This window comes from Thalia democratica, chromosome 1 (assembly GCF_965202585.1).
Source record: "Thalia democratica chromosome 1, ktThaDemo2.hap1.1, whole genome shotgun sequence".
Lineage (NCBI taxonomy): Eukaryota > Metazoa > Chordata > Thaliacea > Salpida > Salpidae > Thalia > Thalia democratica.
In genome coordinates this window covers 21050392-21071670 of record NC_139165.1, presented here as the reverse complement: position 1 = coordinate 21071670, position 21279 = coordinate 21050392, and the positions used below count along the sequence as shown (strand labels likewise).

General features: G+C 24.5%; 1 protein-coding gene across 2 annotated transcripts; it reads right to left on the bottom strand.

The window, feature by feature from the left end:
- Positions 1–477: 477 nt before the first annotated feature.
- On the bottom strand, positions 478–10014 carry LOC145845542 (putative U3 small nucleolar RNA-associated protein 11). 2 transcript variants are annotated; one of them, XM_082952735.1, is made up of 7 exons: positions 9899–10014; positions 8229–8290; positions 6790–6892; positions 5472–5591; positions 4682–4816; positions 2231–2347; positions 478–1009 (listed from the first exon to the last, which is right to left on the bottom strand). In XM_082952735.1, exons 1-7 carry the CDS (start codon positions 9953–9955, stop codon positions 920–922), a joined length of 684 nt encoding a protein of 227 aa, XP_082808861.1. In that variant the 5' UTR covers positions 9956–10014; the 3' UTR covers positions 478–919. The 2 variants fall into 2 exon arrangements, with proteins under 2 accessions (XP_082808861.1, XP_082808869.1); XM_082952743.1 differs by having other exon boundaries at positions 4682–4813.
- Positions 10015–21279: the final 11265 nt, after the last annotated feature.

Sequence of the window (21279 nt, the reverse complement as noted above, 5' to 3'; positions counted from 1 at the left end):
AAAGTAAGAATAAACAATTTAAGTTTAAATTGTTTTGCTTTTCAAAATGCCTAAACAACAAATATTTTTACTTTCTGTTTTTTTTTATTCATTTAAGACTAAGTTTTTTATTTGAAATAAGTGAGCTTCAGCTCTTAAATAAAAATGTCTGTTAGTAATTTATACCAGCTAACTAAACTAAAATTTTAAGAAAACTGTTTATCCGTTTTAAAAATTATCTTTTTTAACAACTCACAATTCAGAAAAGGCAATTTGTACTTAACTAGAACATAAAATACTTTAATTATAAAGTTAGGTTAAAACAAAACAAAAAAACTTATAATACATTATAACAACAATATAGAATGCTAAGAGAACGAAAGATAGCTACTATAATTAAAAGCTGTACAATTATAAAAATATCGTTATTACAATAAATCAGTAAAACTTTCTTAAAAGAAGTTTATTCAGTATTAAAAACTTTACACTTGCTCAAAACACCATGAAAAACTGTTCACTGTTGTTCTTTATAGTATTTAAAATAAACTCAGTTATAAAATTGTAAAACTTTCAAGGTATATATTTTATCATCTAAATAATTAGGTTCAGAAAAATTAGGTTTAGAAATCATACTTTAAAACTTTTATGAAAGTATTTTTTGTAGACTTTTTGAGGAAAACTACTATTTAATTTTTTTTTAACATACATGTAGATAAAAAACGTGAAAAACATACTCAAGTAATTTTACATAAACCAAATTAACTAAAAGAATGTAAGTCTAAAAGTGAAAATATATCTTTACATATATTGTAAAAAGAATAAAATAATTTAAACTTTTTAAACAACTCTCTACTATAATGTTTGAGCCAATATCCATTAAGACACATCAAAATAAGTAAATATTTAACTATACCAAATTAACTAATACACAACTATTTTATTACTTATTCCTCACAGATGACCACTCATACACGGCAGGGTGATCTTCGGTTGCTTTCTTCACCAATTTGCGCCCACTAGAGTTTTTGTCCTGAATATAAATAATTCTTGGTATGAGTTTTATTTAGAAACTTAAACACAAGTAAATCATTTTAAAAAAAATATTTTTTTTTAAGTAATCAATTTTTTTTTAGATACTACCTTTGTTCACAATTATTATCCTAAAAAACTATTAGTTAAAATATCTAATATATACAAAGTAAAAATGATTATTGTTTTAATGAAAATATTTTATTACAAACCAAGTAACAAGTTTTTCTTTATTCAATAATTAATTGTGTTTAATGTTTTATTTTACACCAGTGGTTTTCACAAGATGCACCTATGTGCACACTTTTGTTTTTTGTGGTGCACGAAACTTACGTAGGGGTGCATGAAATCTACTTGAAGCTTACATTAGATGCACTGGAAATTATGATGAAGAGCAAAGTAAAAAAGGTTCCAGGCATATTTGATTTGTGCATTTGAAACTTACACTAGATATTACAGGTGAATTTTAAAAACAAGTAGTACACTTTTGGGGAGTTTTGAGCTTGGTTTTATTTTATACTAATTTAGTGTGCACATATTTTAATTACTATGGAGACCTCTGCACTAGACATCATGAATGATAAAATATATGATTACTTTAATTATAATTGTGCTGATAAATGTATAGTATATATGTAAGGGCGCTTTGAAAAAAAAAATTAGTTTCTAAGTATTCAAAAAACATGATTTTAGATCAATTTAAGAGACTTTCTTTTAGCCAAGCCCTACTTTCTGAAAAATTATTCGATCTCCTTGCAAAACACGTATAAGCACTAAATATCACGAAAAATTTATATTTTTAATACTATGAAAGTTCATGTTGAACGATATATTAAACATATTGAAGGTTCTTCGGTCGAGATTTTTTGTAACAATTACGACGTCACAAGAGTAGAAAACAAATTCATTTAAAATTATTCAAAAATTAAAAATTTTGTATTTATTGTAAGCACATAAATGCATACATAAGTCTGTTGGAAGACGGAGAAATTTACTAGTTTTTAATTACATCTACTACTTAAATTTTTGGCGAAAGGTCATTTAAACATTTTTCAAGTAAAAGTACCATTGAGAGTTTCTTAAATCATCTTAATCTTGCACAGATTTTTTTTCATACTTCAAAAATATTCTTTATCTAAAGCCTCAAAAGTTGCGTTCTTTAAAAGCACTGTAAAGTATTTGTTAATTAAATGCATTAAATTATAATTAAACAATCTCTAACCCTGCTAAGAGCATTCTGAGTCTCAAGGTCCTGGAGCCTGTACTTGAGATCCTTGTACTTGTACTTCCTCTTCGCCAGTTCGTCTTTCATCTTTTCGATCTCCTTTTGTTTGGTGTGCTGTAAAGGATATAAACACAATATTAAAAGCAACTGTAAATAAATTTTTAATTGATACTGCATTCAGCAAAAAAAAAACGAGGTTTTTAAGATTTTTAAACTTTATCCAGTGTAAGATTTCAAAACTAATTATTTATCATTATAATCTGCTAATTTTTGGTAAACAACTGTTAAGGCCATGGGGGGGGGGGTAAGCCATGTTTTTTACAAGTTGATCTTATTTTATAGAGTTTTTACTAAGCTTCAAGTTGCTTTTTACCGTTTTTAAAAATTCGAATTAGTTTTTGAGATATGACCGGCCAAAGTCGGGCCGCATAACAGGTTCCTTATGGGGAAGGAAAAACTAAAACGGCGAAAAAAGACTAATGCATTCAAAATTTATCTCCTCCTTCATTTTTAAAGCAATCTTCTTCAAACTTTCACAGTCTATTCTTTATACAATAACAAAAAAACGTTATTTGTGACTTTAAAAAGTTTTAAGTAAAAATACCTTTTTTTTGAAAAAAAAAATTTTTTTTTGATAAAAAATCACTTTTTTTTTTTGTCATAAAATTTTTATTTTTTAAAATTCACAAATAACGTTTTTTTTTCATAATGTAAGGAACATTTCCTAAAAATTTGAAGAAGATTGCTTAAAAATGAAGGAGAAGATAGATTTTAAAGCCCGTTTTTAAAAACTTGAGAAAAACGGCTTTAAAGTTACCCTTTATAAAGACAACCCTTTATATAACCGGTCAAAAAAAAAAGTTACTTAATATTTTTAAAATCTAAAAAAAGCATCTGAAAGATTATGAAATTTACTATAATACAAGTCTATATGTTATTTTTGGTCAAAAAATGGCTTCTACCCCCCCTATGGCCTTAATATATTCAAAATTGGTCCAGAACTACGAAAAATAAAATTTAGTGATTTGATGTTACATTCAGCACAGTTATAATAATAAGTAAATAATTGTAATCAACATAAACTCTTATGATACTAACCTAAAAAAAAAATTTCACAGTTCTGCTTTTACTGGTATTTAAATAATCGTAACTAACAAAAAACATAATAATTACAAACAGCTTATTCTTTGCTATATTAACTTAAAAAACAAACTTTTAGCACCTTTTTACTGTAAAAAAGTACCAAATACAGGGTTGCCACTCGGTCAGGAAAAGTCAGGAAATCAGGAAAAGTCAGGAAAAATTTTAAAAAATGACAAAAGTCAGGAAAAGTCAGGAAAAAATGGGGGGTTTTGAAAAAAAGTCAGGAAAAGTCAGGAAATTTCAAAAACTTCAAAAAAAAGTCAGGTTTTGTCAGTTTAAATTTACAAAATTCCTTGTTTTCCAAAGCCTTCAAATGGTAAAAATTAATTAAAATTTCTTTAAAGTCAGGAAAAATTTTCAAAAATTTCCTAGAAATTTACAAAAATATTTAATTTAATTTACAATACCTTCATCTGGTATAAATTAGTAAAATATCCTTTTTAAAACTGCAAAAATTTTCTATTAAAATATTGAACAAGTACCCTACTTGAACAAGCAGATTTTGTAAGCTTTTTAGTATTGATGATCTGTAGCAAGGACACTTCCATAGTGAAACTGTAATATATATACAAAAGTTTATCTAGCATTTTTTTAGAATCAAAGTGTTTTTTGTTTAAGTAAATAATTGAGTTCTTTATAACTAAGCAGTTAGTTTAGTATTTTATGTAACAAGTTAATGTTTATACTGAAGCGGAATGCAGACCAGAAGAAGGAAACTATATCTTCATTAGATGAAGAGGTTGAAGTGCTAATAAAAAACAGAGAAAATAAATTTTGGTACATACATTTAAAAAAAACAGTATTTGATTTAGTTCTTAATTGTTTAAATGTTTTAACTGTAAAAGTTCGTTATTGTTTTAAGGTTTTAGTTGTGAAAGTTCCTTATTGATTTAAGGTTTTAATTGTAAAGTTCCTTATATGTCGTTTGTTTATCTAGATACATTTATGCTAAAAAATTTTGTTTTTTTTCAGACAAGCTGTGTTTATAAGGTGATAATACAAGTATTTTGCTGATAAAGCTGTTTATTACAAACATCAATCATACACAGATGGTTTAAGTGATGTGTACTGGAAGTTTGATGATGGAATTCAGCAAAAAACTGTTGTTTTTAACCTGTATTAAAATTAGATTGAAAGCTTTTTATAGTTTAGAGTGTTAGGTTATGTATTTTGGAATAAGTTTAATTTAAGAGTTTTATTAAGAAAAGTCAGGAAAATTTTTGTAAACAGTCAGGAAAAAGTCAGGAAAAGTCAGGAAATTTTTCTCAGCTTGATCAGTGGCAACCATGCAAATAACATACTAACCGTCAGCACAGTAGTAGTATCTTCTTGCATAAACTTTTCATTTTCATCATCGCTACAGTCGAATATAACGTGCAACTTAGGTTTGGGCACTGCAGTCAGTCTGTCCACTTCATCTTGAAGTCTTTTTATTTTCTGCTTTATATAAATGTATGCTTAACTTATGTTTGGTAGTTACTGTGATTATATATTTTATTAAAAGAAAGCATCTTAAAAATTTAAAAGAAATGTATTTGTTTGGTTTTTATAAAAAAAGATAAGTTAATAAATATTTATTAGTTTAAAAGTTGTACACAATTTATATTGAAAAAGTTTAAAAACAATCGATCAAAAACTGTAACATTGAATAGGTTTTTGGTGAAATAGTTTTTGTTTTCCTGAAAGTTGTTGTTTCCCATAAGAAACCTGAGAACTCATTAACTTTGATCTCTTATAAAAGTAACTTAAAATTGTTTTAATGTGATAAAACAACTGGTAGTTTTTAGCTGGCAACCGTTCATGTAAAAAATATAACCTTTAAAAAAAGTGACATTTTGTTGTAATTGATAATTTCAAACATCAAATTTATTTACAGCTAACTAATTTCAATTATCTTTCAACCACAATATAAAACAAACAAACCCTCTTTTTTTGAGTTACGATCATCCTGATGCAGTTGATATAATTTTAAGTTAGAACTCAATAAAAAACAAATCCTTTTTTGTACTTACAATTGATGGTCATAAAACTTCAAAACTATATATTAGAAATTAATTCTTTGTTATTTTTTATTTCAACCACATAACAAACAAACCCTCTTTTCCTGAGTGCATACCATCCTTATGAAGTTGATGTCGTTGAATTCCTGCAACTTTCTTTGCTCGGGTGTGAACTTCACATCTTCAGGATTGTCCTCTATGTGCACTCCACTTTCCTGTTAAGTATTTATTTACTGTACTTAATAAATACATTATACTAGTTAAGTGCTTTGATTCAAGAACTTCTGTAAAAAATTTCTAATACAACAGTAAATATAAAAAAATAATGCTTTGATTTAATAACAATCTTTTCTTGTTTATTTATTTAGAATTTTGAGCCTTATTACGCTATCTTCAATAAATCGAAAATTTTTGTAAATCACCATGTTCTATATAAAAAAATTATGTTATAAAGCATTTAATAAAAAAGTTATAAAAATATTCACACCTATGCAAAGAGAACGAGTCAAATAAATTTGAAGAGTAGTAGAGTTGCTTATAAGCCAGAAAAAGTTCTGACTTTTATGAAATTCTAAATAAAATTTTATAACATTTTTAAAGATATTTTGTATACTGTTATTTGCCTTAACTAAAAAAAAATGCTCAATTTACTGGAATGTAAAGAGCTTATTTAAAATATATTTTCAAATTGTTTTTTAAATATTTCAAAATATTTTGTATTAATAAACTAAAAACTTTTTATTACTTAGTTTACAGCTTTAAAATACATCATCACGAAAATAAATAATAAATTGTTTAAGTTTGGAATTTTTTTTCTTCATAGTTACACAAAAGAAAAAAAATATTCAGTTTTCAAGAATTTTATGAAGTGTTTATTTAAACCAAGGTTTACCAAAACATGACATAAATTTAGGGGTCATGAGGTCATATTTTGAAACTTAAACTTTTAAATGATCTTGTTGAAGTGGGCCATACTTTTTCTGATAACTTTACTGGGGGCCTTTTGAAAAAAATTTTGGCCAGCCCTTATTTTAACTAACTTCCAGGTTTTGTTAAAAATTGGAAAAAATACTTTCGAATAGTCAACAAACTTCATTTAAAATATATTTCAAACAAAATTTTTGGAAAAGTTTGCAGACAAATAAAAAATAACATCAATAACATCTTAGTTTTCAAAAAAGTAAAAAAAAATTATAAAACACTTCTTCAAACTCTTCAAAAACTTAATCTAAGAGTTTTTAACTAAATCTTGGTTTTGCATAAATAAGGATTTGAAGTATATTTATGCAAATTAAATTAAAAATTTATATCCGATAATTTATTACAATTGTTATAACTTAAAAAAGTATTTTTTAAAAATTTGAGTATATAAAGTATAAAATTTCAATTTAGTAGAAAGTAATTTCAACTAACTGTAAGCTTTTTGCCAATCATTCCAAAGTTGAACTCATTTGGGTTCTTGAACTTGATTTTCTTTTTTATAGCTTTCAGTGTTTTCTGCTTTTCCTGGAAATGTCTAAAAAAGTATAAGAATTTAAATACTAATAAATATTCTAACAATAAAATATTATTATTTAAAATCAACATAAAGACATAACACGCTTTCAAACTTTATGACCAAATAGTAGAAAATGGGCAGCAAGTTTCAAGTCGGTGGGAAAATTTAGTCCTCGGCAGACCATTTTAATTTTATGTGATGAAAAAAAAAATCTATTAATTATAAAATACTTTTTAACACCCCAGAAAAGTTGATGTAGGCTCTAAATTTCTTTTCAGCTTTTTACATATGAGTTTATTTTTTTTGATTTTTACTTCAAACTTAAAAATATTCATATTTTTCATTTGGCTGCAGAAAGTTGGTGACCATTTTTACATGGTCACCGGTCGTTGTTTTATTTTGTAGGCAGAATTATTTTTGTTAAAGATAATGGGCTGGCCAGTTTTAGGTTAGCAAGTTCTTTCAAAGACTCTTACTCTAATCTTTACAGAACTTAAAATAAAGTGTAAATACTATTACAGTAAAGTTTTTATATCAAAAACTTTATTTTTTTAATGGTTATAAAACTTTTATTTTTTGTTTGTTTTGAAACTTGCTTCAACTTTCGTTTTATTAATTGTAAATAATGCTTTCTGATAATTTTAGTTGCTAAATCAGAAAAAAAAATTTAGTAAAATCATATTCAATATTGGTGACTATAAAAATTGACAATAAAAAATTGAAACTTTTTACAAAAGGTATAAATCTCAATAATAAATTTTAAGTTATGTTCTTTAAAATTAACTTATAGTTTATAAGCTTTACTTAAAACCATATGTTAATTTTTGTAAAAAAAGTTTTACCACAATGACCGCCTTACCAAATATACTAATAAATATGCAGTAGATTATAATTTTATTGAAAAAAGCACTTTTTTTACATGTAAAGTTTAACAGTTGACAATCAAACTATTTTCATGCAAGTACATACGCTAATAATATAAAGCTTATGATTTTTTTATTTGTTTAATAACTAAAATATTGCAGTTTCTAAACATGTATAGTACAGAATATTATGAACAATTTTTTCAACTAGCAGTTTCTATATGTACAACATATATTATGTTTAACTAAAAATTATTTTATCTGCATTTAATAAAAATTAGTTTGAATTTTAATAACAACATAAACCTATTGCTTCCTCAAATGTTATACAAATTAAAAAAAAAAAAATTCCTCAAAAATTTCTTTTAAGTGTTTTAACCAAAATAATTAAATCCAAATGGTTAAATGCAAACATATTTTGTAATATTACTTGCAAGGTTGCAAGCAATAAGTTATTTTTTTTGATTACTTTTAGAAAATATTCTAATTACCTTGCACGGCTGATGTAGTCTTTCTTCTTTTCAAGATAACCAAGATGCTGCCTATCAGCTGGCTGTAAAAGAAAATATTTAAAAATATAAAATGACAAATCTAATGTTGTTTTCCTTAGTGTTAGTATGCTTTTAAAATATTATTTAATAGTTTTAATTGAAATACTATTTTTCAAGTGTAAAAAAGAAGCATATAAGTGAAAATAAAAGATTCATGACAGTTTATTAGTAGCTCAAGGTATGTAAAAATTAAAGTTATATACTTTTTGCATGAATATATAGAATCATAATTTTAATTTCAGCTAAACTTTGAAGGTTTATAGATTACAATTAAAAAAAAGTTATAATATTGTTGACAAAGAAAAATAAAAAATGTATAACTAACAAATATTCAATTTAAAAACACCATGCTTAAATAATTTTATTAGTTAAACTAAAATTAAATAAAAAACTTATTTTAAACATTTGTTATATTAAATCAAAATTATACATTCGAAACTATTGGCCATAGGGGGTAGGCCATGTTTTTTACAAGTTGATTTTATATTATAGAGTTTTTTCTAAGCTTCATGATGCTTTTTATTGTTTTAAAAAATTCAAATTATTTTTTGAGATATGTCCAGTCAAAGTCGGAATGCATAATAGGTTCCTTATGGGAAGGGAAAATTAAAACAGTGAAAAAGATTATTTTATTTAAAATCTATCTCCTCCTAAATTTTTCAAGCAATCTTCTTCAAACTTTCTTAGTCTAATCTTTATACATTATCAAAAAAATGTTACTTTGGATTTTAGAAAACTTTTAGTAAATTTTTTTTTACAAAAAAAAAGGTTTTTGGTTTCAAATTTTGTCATAAAATTCTTATTTTTTAAATCATTAAAATTCATAAGTAACGTTTAATATATATATATATAACTTTTAATATAAGGAAAATTTCCTAAAAATTTGAAGATTGCTTGAAAAATGAAGGATGAGATAGATTTTCAGTGATTTTTTTTTTTAGAGAAAATTGATGCAAAAAAAATTGTGGTCAATACTTTTGTATCTGAAACTTTTTACAAAAAATAAAATTACTCAAAAGTTAAAAGATACTTTTGAATTCTATAAAAACTGGCTTGTAGTTTGTACTTAAAGCTTTCATATAAAAGCTAAAGTTAATTTTTGTAAAAAAAAAATTTTCAACCCCCCTATGGCCTTAAAGGAGATAAAGTTTAAATTTTTAATAATTCAAAAACAATCAACAATGTGAAGATAAAAATCCAAAAATATTTGCTTATTAGAAGTTTAATAATCAATTTTGTTGTAAGAAAAAGCTTATTGTATAAGCAATAATTTCTTGACTACTTATTTTAGTTACTTTTTATTTAGTACATAAAAAAAAACTAACAACCTTAAAATAGTTAAATTAAAATTGGAATAATTTAAAACAGAATTTAGTGTGATACATGAATATTGAGAGTGAATTATCATACTTCATAAGTATGAGTATTTAAAATACTACACAAACTAACAAAAAAATGTATATAAAATTCTTATTTTTTCTTCAGTTTTCAAAATTATACTTACAACAAATATGTATTCAACAAGGTTACTTTAACAAAAAATAAGTTCAATTGTTAACAAAGTTTTGTCTAGAATAAATAAATTAACTTCAAACATTTATTTAACCAACCTGTGCTCTTTCTCTGTGAGGCTTCTGGTGGCCTTTGACAACCTTTCTGAATGACATTTTGTTTTTATTTCTGAAAAATATTATTTTTATTTAAAACTAACTACTTAACTATTGACTACCTTTCTAAATGACATTTTATTTTTATTTTAAAAAAATATAAGTTTTATTTCAAGTTGATCAATTAACTATTGACTACCTTTCTAAATGACATTTTGTATTTATTTCTAAAAATTGTAAGTTTTATACTAAGTTAGTTACTTAATTGTTTATCATCTTTCTAAATGATAATCTTAATTTATTTATAACAACTTTTATTCTATTTAAGATATCTAAAGTTAATTATAAAAAAATACAAAAACTGATAAAAAATTAACAGCTGCTGTGCTAGTACATTACTTACTAGCTCAGACTTTTATATTTATATTATGTAAACATGTGATGACCAAGTTCTTGTACAATTAATAAGGCCATAAAAGGGTCAGGGCATTTATAAAAAAATCAAATTGGTTTTTAAATAACAGAGATTTTATTTACTGTCCTGAGTAATTTAATCCTTAACAAGGCTTTTTTATCTTGCAAAATTTAATAAAAACCAAGTTCTTTGACATAAGTTATAAAAAAACAAAATAATCAAACTATATCAACTAAATATCATTCAAAATCTAGTTTGATATACTTTAATCTTAAAACTTACTTGAAATTTTCTTCAAACAAAACTATGAAGGTTAAAAAGTAGAAACTATAACTCACCTTTAGTAGTAAACAAAAATTACATGGTCAATTTTTTAAAATTCTAACGAAATCCTATGGTAGCAAAAATAGCTTTTTTTTTCTTGGAAAATTCAAAATTCACTAAAAGCATATTAAAACCATCAAATTTTGAGGAAAAAACCTTTAAAAAGATTAAAAATTCAAAAAAAATAACAATAATTTTTAAATTTTATTTTTTATTTTATTTAAAAAGTAAACTTTGATAAAAAAAATCATGTGTACCTTTTTAAATTAAAAAGAACAGTGGAAAAAATATTATGATTTATAACATAAATTAGTTTTTCAAAAATTAGAAAAACGTTTTGGACATGACATTACTACCTTTCTGAATTCTGGCTCCAAAAAGTTGTTTGATTTTAAGTTATTTTTCAATTTGCTATAAACTGACCACCTAAAAATTACAGTCCATAGGTTTGTATTTAAACTATAACAAAAAAAAAACTATATCTCACTACTAAGATCTTATTGAACTTTTACATTCTGTATTGACTAAATTTTCATATTTTTAGCTTCCATAAAAAAGTCAATGATACATTTTGTAAAAAAAAGCTTAACTTCGGTATTGCCTTAATTTAATTACCCTTATTTAATTAAAATTAAGCTTTATTTTACATAAAAATAATGTTTGTACAAAATTTTTATCTACCAAAAGCCATAAAAACAAAAGTTATTTCAATGGTTGTTGCTAAGGGTTACAACTAGGTAAAGCAAAACAAAACCAAAAATTTACAGGAAAATGGGTTAAGATGTAAAATCTAAACTTTTAAGAAATGAAAATCTAGATATAAAGTTAGGTAACAAACTGAAAACGTATAAATAAAAATAAGTTATAATACAGAATATATTTTACTAATTTTAAAAAGTTTACTTATCACTGTTATCAGGGTTGTCACTCTTTGAGTCAAAAAACTGCACTGAGTGAACTTAAGTACCTTGAGTCATCCTGATTTTAGTCTAACCCTTGAAAACATTTTGACTATGGAAACTACTTATACCTCATGTTCATTTTTCTTCTTGATAATTATAAGGAATGTAATGTGTGTATGATCTTGCATTAAATGTTCACTAAGCTTACAAGAAATATTGTATTTAAAGATTTGACATTAAAATTTCAAAGATTCATAAACAATTGAGATAAGAAAACCAAATTTGTGAATAATTTTATGAAACCATGTTAATTACTTCTATATAATATATTAGAGAAAAGCTTAATTTTTTTTTTAACATTTTAATTGATTGACTTTAATCGTACCACATAAAGTACTCACTTGAATGCATATTTATTAACTTCAACCTTAACTTCAAATTTAGTTAAAAGTTTAATATAAACTTAAATCATGACATTTATATTTAAAACAAAAACTACAGTGTTATTTATTTCAATGGATAGTGAAGAACTAGCAGAAATGCTATAAAATTTTAAGGTTGCATCTAAAAGCCAACAAAACCATTTTCTTGAACAAAATTGGTTATAGAAAATAATAAAATGTTGGAAATAGATCAACTTTATCTCATTCAAGATCTAGATAAAAATCTGTCTTGAGATTTTTAAAAAATCTTGAAACTTTTATGAAATTTTTTAAAGGATCAAAACTGTTTCAAGTCATCCTGAGTTTGTATTAATATATCTAAAATATCCCGAGTTAGAGGGAGATTTTCCAAGATTTAAAAATATCCTGAGTACCCTGAGTGTGTGGCAACCCTGTATACAAAGTATATTTCATACCCTTATCACAAACTCACTTTAAATTAAAATTGATAACTACAGTTAGTGTAACAAATCTTTAATTTTCACTTAGTATATTTATTTTAAGAAAATTAAGTCGATTAAGGGGGGTTCAAAGCAATTTTATCCAATAATAACTTCTGCTCTTAAATCAAGCTGAAGTATTACATTTATATCAAAGAATAAAGTGTAAACTCTTAAGTCTGTTTTTGGGAACTAGAATATGTTATTTAACTTTAGATGTAATACTTTATTAAATAAGTTTGTAAAAGCATAGGAGTCTTCATCTTAATTTTTACAAGTCAATCTTTCTTAAACAGTTTTATCTGAAATATTAGACATTTTTAACCACTCAGGGTTGCCACAGATAAAGCTGAGAAAAATTTCCTGACTTTTACTAAAATTTTCCAGACTTTTCAAAACCAAGCTCTTTAATTAAATCAATTGTAAAATACATAACCAAATTTTAAAACTATATAAAGCTTTAAATATTATTTTTATACAAGTTTTAATAAACAATAATAAACAAAAAGACATATAAGTAACTTTTACAATTAACACCTTTAACAATAACAAACTTTTAGGTTTGAAACCTTAAAACAATAAAGAATTTAAAATCAGTTTTTTTTTTACTATATGTACTAAAATATATTTTCTTTGTTTCTTTATTAGCACTTCAACCACTTCACATCTAATGAAGATATGGTTTCATTTCTCTGGTCTGCATCCTGATTAGTTTTCTTGGAAGTTAAAATCATTTGCCTCATTTTACTATTGTTACCATCTGCTGCTCCTACTTTTGTCAAAGAGAATCTTTTCTCTAAATCTAGCCACAGTTTATGGGCTTCTTTTCTTTTCGTTTTCCTTTAATATTATTACTTTTTAACAAATGAAGGTATTGTAAACTAACAAAATTTGAAAGTTTTTAAGAAAATGTTGCAGTTTTAGTCTTACTTTAAGGGATTTTTAATAAACTTTTTACCATTTGAAGGCTTTGGAAAATATAAATTTTGTAAATTTTAACTTACAAAATGTGACATTTTTTCAAATTTGCTGACTTTTATTTTTTTGTAACTTTTCCTGACCTTGTGGCAACCCTCACCACTTTAAAAAATTCAAAGAAATTTTTGAGATATAAGTGACCTAAGTTGGTGACCTATTTCATTAAAATCTATTTTCTCCTTTATATCATAACTTTTTCAAACTTTCACAGAGAGTCCATTATTATATTTTTAAATCATTTAATGCAGGATTTTTTTTCATTTTGAAAAATAACATTTTTCTTAAAAAAAACACATATTTTATATATTCAACATAGCAACATTTTTAAGTCTTTAAAACTATAAAAGTAAAAAAAAAACTTATTCAATATAGAAGACTTTCCAAAAAGTTTAAGCTCACAAGCTCAAAAAATGTAAAAGAAGATATATTTATAGTGATTCTTAAACTTCTGAGAAAATTAACCCCAAAAACTTGCAGTCCTTATAGTTGTATCAGAAGCTTTTTACAAAAATTACAGTATCTCAAAAGTTACACAAGATTTTTTTTAACTAGCATGTAGTTTCTACTTAAAGATTTCATGTAGTAGCCAATTTTTTTTTAGTAAAAAAATGTTGAATCCCAACTATTCCCTGAATTATGAATTTTACCAGCAATTTAACAATGCAAATTTACTCTGAAACAAAAAAAAGCTTTAAAAAAAATTTAACAGTCATCATTTTTTTAACATAAAATTAAATGATTAGGTAAAACTTCATTAAAAAAAGATCACAAGTTGGAATTTTAGAACTATTTTAGATATAAAAAGAAATATATTTATGAATAAAATTGAGATTTTTAACATAAAACTTGCTTTTAGAAAAAGGTACAAAGGTAAATAAAAATAAAGAAAATTAGTTAAGAGTTCAAAAAATTGATTTCAAAATAAAAACTTATAAGGGTGGTAATTGGTTAAATGAAAACCTGTCATATTGTAATTTTTATTTTAAAATACTTGTTTTTAGCATAGTATTACAATTCTGTGTGGCCTCAAAGCGTAGGAGTCAAAATGACAGCTGAGTTGAACGCTGCAATATCAAAACCATAGTTATCTTTTCACTGAAAATATATAAGGGTTTTTTTAGGTAAAGTTTATTAGGTTGAAAAATTTTAATACTTTAGTTGAAACAACAAAAAACAAAAGCATACTAGATTGTACATTTAACAACAGGTATGCAAAATTTGAACTGTTGTTGTAATTAACTGCTAGTTTTAAATAACATTTTTTTTGTCTAGTAATATACAACTATGATCAAAACTCATGGCCAACACAAAAAAACCTTTGTAAACTGTCCCACAAAGTACATGAAATTTTCTGATAAAAACTATATTTTCAGCAAACTAAAACAATTTATTTATGATGATGATTGATTAAACTTTTATGAATTAATCAAAAGATTATTAAGTTTATAAAACTGCAGTTTCAACTTTGTAGTTAAATGTTAACTTAGAGCAACCATTTTGTATTTTACATAAAATACACTTCAACTGAACCAAAAAGTAATAAATGTGCATATATTTGATAATAAACAGTACTTGGTGTCAGTTAAATTATCGTTTGATAAGATTATAATGAATGTTTATTCTTTTAATACTTATTTATTCCATTGAAATCTTAATCCTATGTAGCCAAATTTGTTTTACAATGAATAGTTAATGGTTGACTTAGCATAAATGAATTCAATGTTCAAACAATTCAAATGCGAAAGTAAAATCATAACAGAGCTTCTTTAAATTAGAGCAAAAAATGTGAAATCACTGCTTTTAATTCTTTTCTTTTTATTTTGAAAATTTTACACTAGAACTAAAATTATATACAAGAATTAAACTGTGTTAACTTTCGGAACATTTTTTGTCTAGTAAATTTCTAACCAAAAAAAAGTTTATAAGATATAAAATCTTAAATTATTTTTTGATAGTGTTTGCAAGATTTACTTTAATCTTAAGCTTAGTTAAGTACTCGAGGAAAAACAGCACAGTTTATTGAAAAACCGATTATTTTGTAGAGAAACTTAAAATCTACATTGTTAGAATAATCAGACGGGCCTAGCTGCCATGAGCCTAAAGTCAAAAAATACTGGTAAAAGACAAAATCAAAAACTTAAAAATCGTTTTATTTAGTTACTGCAACCTTCAATAAATTAATTGAAGTATTTATTTATTTGTAAATTGACTTTAACAAAAAATCCTGAATGATTTAATTCAGAAAAATGTTTAGATTAAGGTTTACTATAGCAACAAGCACCAAATTTTTTAAAGTGTGGTGCTCGATTTTGTTTTATACAAAATAATAATAAAAAAACAAATATTAAATATACATTTCAACACCAATAAAAAGATGATAAAAATTTTAAAAAAATGAAATACGCTCAAGATATAATTGATTTTTTTTTTTTGAAATACTTTTCTTTCAAATTTTAAACATTTTGTTTATTATAGTACTAAATGTCAGGTTTCTAAACCTATTCCTAAGTTTGTTTAACATTATATTTTACTTACACTTTTTTGTTAGTAATTTACGTTGACATGAGTGTAGTTTATAAAAGGACAAAAACGAGGCTCGATATATTTGATCCTAAAACTTGTGCACAAAGAAACTTTGCAAACCATTTGGATTGGATACCTTTTAACGTCTTGTCCATCACATATTATGTATTAATTTTGTAGTATGTCCATGACTTAAGCTGAATTATTTTTCATATTGCTAAAACTGATTGTTTTTATTTCTATTTTTTTATGAAAAAAAATGTTTGTAACCAATTTTCAAACTATTTTTTATTATTTAAAAAATTAAAGTTAAATTTTTACCAAAAATATCAATGATATTTTATGTTACTCTTTGAATAGAAAATATAATAGTTTGTCTTAATTTTGTATTTCGAATCAATTTAGACTTTATTATCTGTTTTTCTAAATTGTATTTTACGTTTAATCAGATTCATGAGTTGACTAATCAGTTTGCTTCAAGTTTTTTACTCATTTCTAAAGAATATAAGTTACTTTCACTATACAAAAGGCTACGAAATACTTAGTGCAGTAATTGTAATAATAATATTTTATTTTTTTATTTTAACAGCAAATTATATCTTTTTAACTAGTTTAAATAATTTAAAGCAAAAAAACGTACTTTAAAAAAAAACTACTGTATTTAATTTTAACTTATTGTAGTGTGCATAAATCTAATAACATTTTTAGTCAAAATAATATAAGTTTTAATTTAACCAATATTTTCTATTCAAAACGAAATTACTTACTTATTGTATGAGATATAAAAAAATCAGATTTTTTTTCTTTTACTTTTATATCCTTTATTTTGATTTCTAAAAATCTTCATATGTTAGTTGATATTTTTTATAGTTGAATGTTTCTAAATATTGTGTCAGACTATTTAGTTTTTATTAGCTATTTTAAACTCAACAATACTCAGATAAAATGAATAGCTAGTTTTAATAGGTTTTAGAATACATGTATTTTTAGAATCCTTTTTATATATTCACAATGTATATCGACGAAATACTATTAAAAGACGAATGCAAGAACTTCTTCTACCGCCTCTTCTGCGTCATTTACCTCTTGCTTGGATTGTCCCTGGGATTAGTGACGTCATGGATCACTGCCGTCATGCTGCTGTGTCTCCTAACGTCATGGCTGTACTGCGTTTGCGTCATAGCCAAGAAGGCATTCGAAGGTCGGGAGAACGAAGGTGTGCTGATTGTCCTCATTTTAGGAGCACTCTGGTTGTTTTACTTGGAACTGCAGTTATGGTTTTAATTGGTGTGTTCTGTGTATAAAAGTTGATAATGCTTGAATTTAGTTGTTATAGCTTTTTTGCAGTATAAAATAATGTTTTATGTTATATTTTATTGTAAATATTTCGAAGTTTAATTTAATTTTATTTTGCAGTGTATGTTCTACTGATACATTTCTGTTTTGTCGTCAGTTTTATATAAATATGTTACTTTGTTTTTATTTTGCTGCTACATTAATAAATTCACACAAGTATTTTATTTTTTTTATACATATTTAATGATGTGTAAATTTACTTTTGCTGGGTTTATTTTTACCCTATACCTAAATATAAAACAAAATTTTTGACGAAATGATGACGTATCATAGTGATTGTTTCATCTTAAAACTTTTAAGTGCTAGTATCAAATTAAAGTAAAAGTTTCTGTTGCATTAAATAGTTTTCGTAAGTTTTCGTCAGTTTTCTGAAAGTAAAATAAACTAAATTTAAAAACTGGCATCTAAGTAAGGTTTAAATACCACAAATATATAGTAGTTTATTTTGTTATTATCTCGTATCACTGGAAGAAACGGTAATCGAAAAGTTTTTATTGTACCCCAGGTCATATGATTATATATTTTGAGCATTTTTTTGCCGTTTAGTAAACTATACATAAGATCTAAGATAAAATTAAAAAAAAACTTCTCTTTAAAAGGTAATAATTCATTGACTATAAAATTTGGTATCTTAACAAAAGAACAAACTTGATTTAGATATTGTATCTTAGTGTCTGAGCTTTCTGGTTTATTACCGTAGTATTTTAAATCAAATATAAGTGTTAAATTTACCAGTAGTAATATAAATATTTATGATATAGATATATACTAATTAAAACTATTTTAGACGCAATGTTGTCGTATTTGATATATAGTAATGATTAAAATTGTTATCAAACTTGCCAGAAATGACATAGCTTCAATTTTTTTCCTAACTTAAATACTAGGCTACAAGCTTTATAAAAAAACCATGCTTGAGTGATCAGCTACAATTAATGGATTTCTAATTGGGACCGGTTCACAAGCATAAAATTAAATTAAGACCAATGTGATCATCAAGATTGATTTAGACAATAAACTTGTAATATGTCTTTCCTTTCCTTCGAAAAGTCAACTTTTTTTTTTGAAAAGTTTATCATGTATCTGTTTTGGTAGCATGGCAGTGTTCAACTTGCTTTTTTGAATTTATGGTGGATTGTAACTTTTAGTACTAAATTGGTTGTATTATAAATTTTTCTGTCTTGCTAAAACAAATGCAAGTAAAGACTTTACTTTAAGCAATGAATTTTTAAAATAGTGGTTTATGCTTGTTATTGAAGTTATTTAAATTTAAAAAAATGATTGTTTTATTTTTTACTGAGTAAAGTAGAATTTTACTTGTCAATCAGGCTATTTAATATTTTATTCTTAAATTTTTAAGCTGCAACATATCTAGGCCAATTTAGTTATAATTTTTAATTTCATAAATTATTACACAGCTTGAGAGCTTTTGAAAGTTGTTTATTTTCCTACTAAAAAATTGCTCGCGGGCAAGACTTGGTAAAAAAATCGTTTTATGTCACAGTTGTAATAAATATTTTCAGTAATCAATGAAAAAGTTAAATTAGGTATGCAGACACAGTGTATAAGTATATACTAATTATTGAACTTTAATCCTATTTGTAACTTTTTACCTAAAACCAGGGTTGCTAAAAACCCTCAAAACCTGGAATAACCTGGAATTTGACAATTTAGCTTAAAAAACCTAGAGTTTTAGAAATTAAAAAATAACTAGAAAAACCCTGGAATTTAAAAAATTTTTACATGTTAAGTAGTAAAATTTCGATCTGACACAAAAAATGTATCAGATAGATCAAAAAAATATTAAAAAACAAGTTTGAAGTAGCTTTATAGTATCTTTTCAATGTTTTTATATTATTTAACACAATTTTTTACCTTAAACTTAACTTTAAACTAAAAATAGCCCTCAAAATATACACTTTAAGAACCTGGAGAAATTTTTGAAAACCTAGAGAAATTTTTCCATAAGCATTTGGCAACCCTGCATAGCATTTATTTAAACATAACATGTTTTAAGATTGGAAGAACATAATGGGCTTTATATTTGTACTTTGCTGGAACTAGTTTGACTACCTCTTAACTATAAAATTTACTCTAAAAAACAAATGTTTTTTATTATTAGTAAATACTATTTAGATTAAAATACAGTTTGTTTAGACTTTGGTTAATACAATGACTGAAAAACTAAAGTTTATGTATATTGAGTTTACAATACTTTTTGTAGTGTTGTAAAATATCATTACTACTTTCTAGTTCAATATATTTTTGATTTTTGACTATTTCACACACTCAGGCCACTCATGAAAATGCAGGCTAGTTTAGATTTTTTGAAAATATCAGGCTGACTTAAATTAATTTTTTTAATGTGAAAATTATGCTAGTTTAAAGGATTTTGAAAAAATATTAGTTTTATTTTGTTAGATATTAATTGAGTTTGAGATGATTCAGATTTAACCTTTTTCAATTTTTTATATTTAAGTATTTTCTTCTATTAAATTTTTTGTAAATTGAAAATAGATTTTTAGCTATTGGTTAAATTTTCCACCTTTTTGTTTGCTTTACTAACTTTTAATTTTTAATTTGTTGATAAATGTATCACTAAAGTTAGTATTTACAGTTATAAAGTGTTAAAGTATTCACTTACTTTCATGGTTTTATTTATAAAAAAAGTATTTCACATCCAAAACTAGGCTAAAAAAACTTGTGCTTTGTAGATAGGTTACCTTAATAAGTTATATGTCATAATAAAGCAAAACAACTAAATTAGAACTAACAAGAACAATGAACTTTATTACTCTTTTTTTATGGGTTTCTTGATTCAACCCTGCCAAAAAGTTACAATAACTTAATTTCTTAAAATTAAAAAATGAAAAAATTTAAATTTTAGCTCCTAAAAGGCTGAGTTTAAAATAAAATTTAGTATTCTCTAAATCAAGAGCAAGCAAGAATTTTATTCTTGGTTTGATAGATATTGTAAAAACTGTTTAATATTTGTCTATTGCGCCATTGAACAAGCAGAATAGTTAACTTTTAATTCTAATTTAATGTAACTTTTTTTATTATATGTTTTGTTTTTAAGAAAACAAATAAAGAGTTCTCAACTACTGGAGCGAAATAATTAATTTATTCTTTCAAGAATTTATTTTACAAAGTAAGTTTCGGTCAAGGACCCCGTCAGTGCTAAAATAAATCTAAAAAGATATGTTACAGTCACTGACGAAAACCCTATGCAAACTACTTATGTTTTTTTTAAGATGTATCAGTAAAACTAATCTTTTAAACTACCAATAATGCACCAAGGTAGGTTAATAAATAAGACAAAGTTAAAATAAAAAAGGTACTGAATTTATTCTTTCAAAATTCATTTTTACAAACTAAGTTTCGGTCAAAGACCTCGTCAGTGCTTAAAAAAATCTAAAAAGATATGTAACGGTCACTGACGAGGTCTTGACAAAAGAACATAAGTAGTTTGCATAGGGTTTTTTAGTTTAAAATACAGTGAAATATTAATAATGACTCGAATCTTTTAAAAGTCTATACCGTTCTATATCTATTTTGAATATTGACTATAATACATAAAGATTTAAAAAGATACGTGTAAAGACACATAACATTTGTGTATGTGACAAATTGGTACGATTTTATTTACAATTGAAGTAAATCAAAAAAGTTAATTCTGTCAGCAACTTTGAAAAAAATATTCCTTTTGGCTCTAATTTTTTTTAGTTAGTTTACTTTTCTTTTGTGTAGTTATTATTAAAAACTAAACAAGTTTAAAAATTTTATTGGTTGCTAGAAGTCCAAAGTTTTGGTAAGTATTGGGTTATAAAAATCCATTGTTTGTAATAATGGGTCTCTAAACTCTGTTTGAAAAATATTTGCTCAATTTATGGAAAATTAAAGTTGAGTAATAATAATATTTTAGACAATTTGTAAGAAACATTTTTTAATTTTTTATCCAGTAGTTAAAATACTTATTTTATTTTAGATCATAAACTTTCAA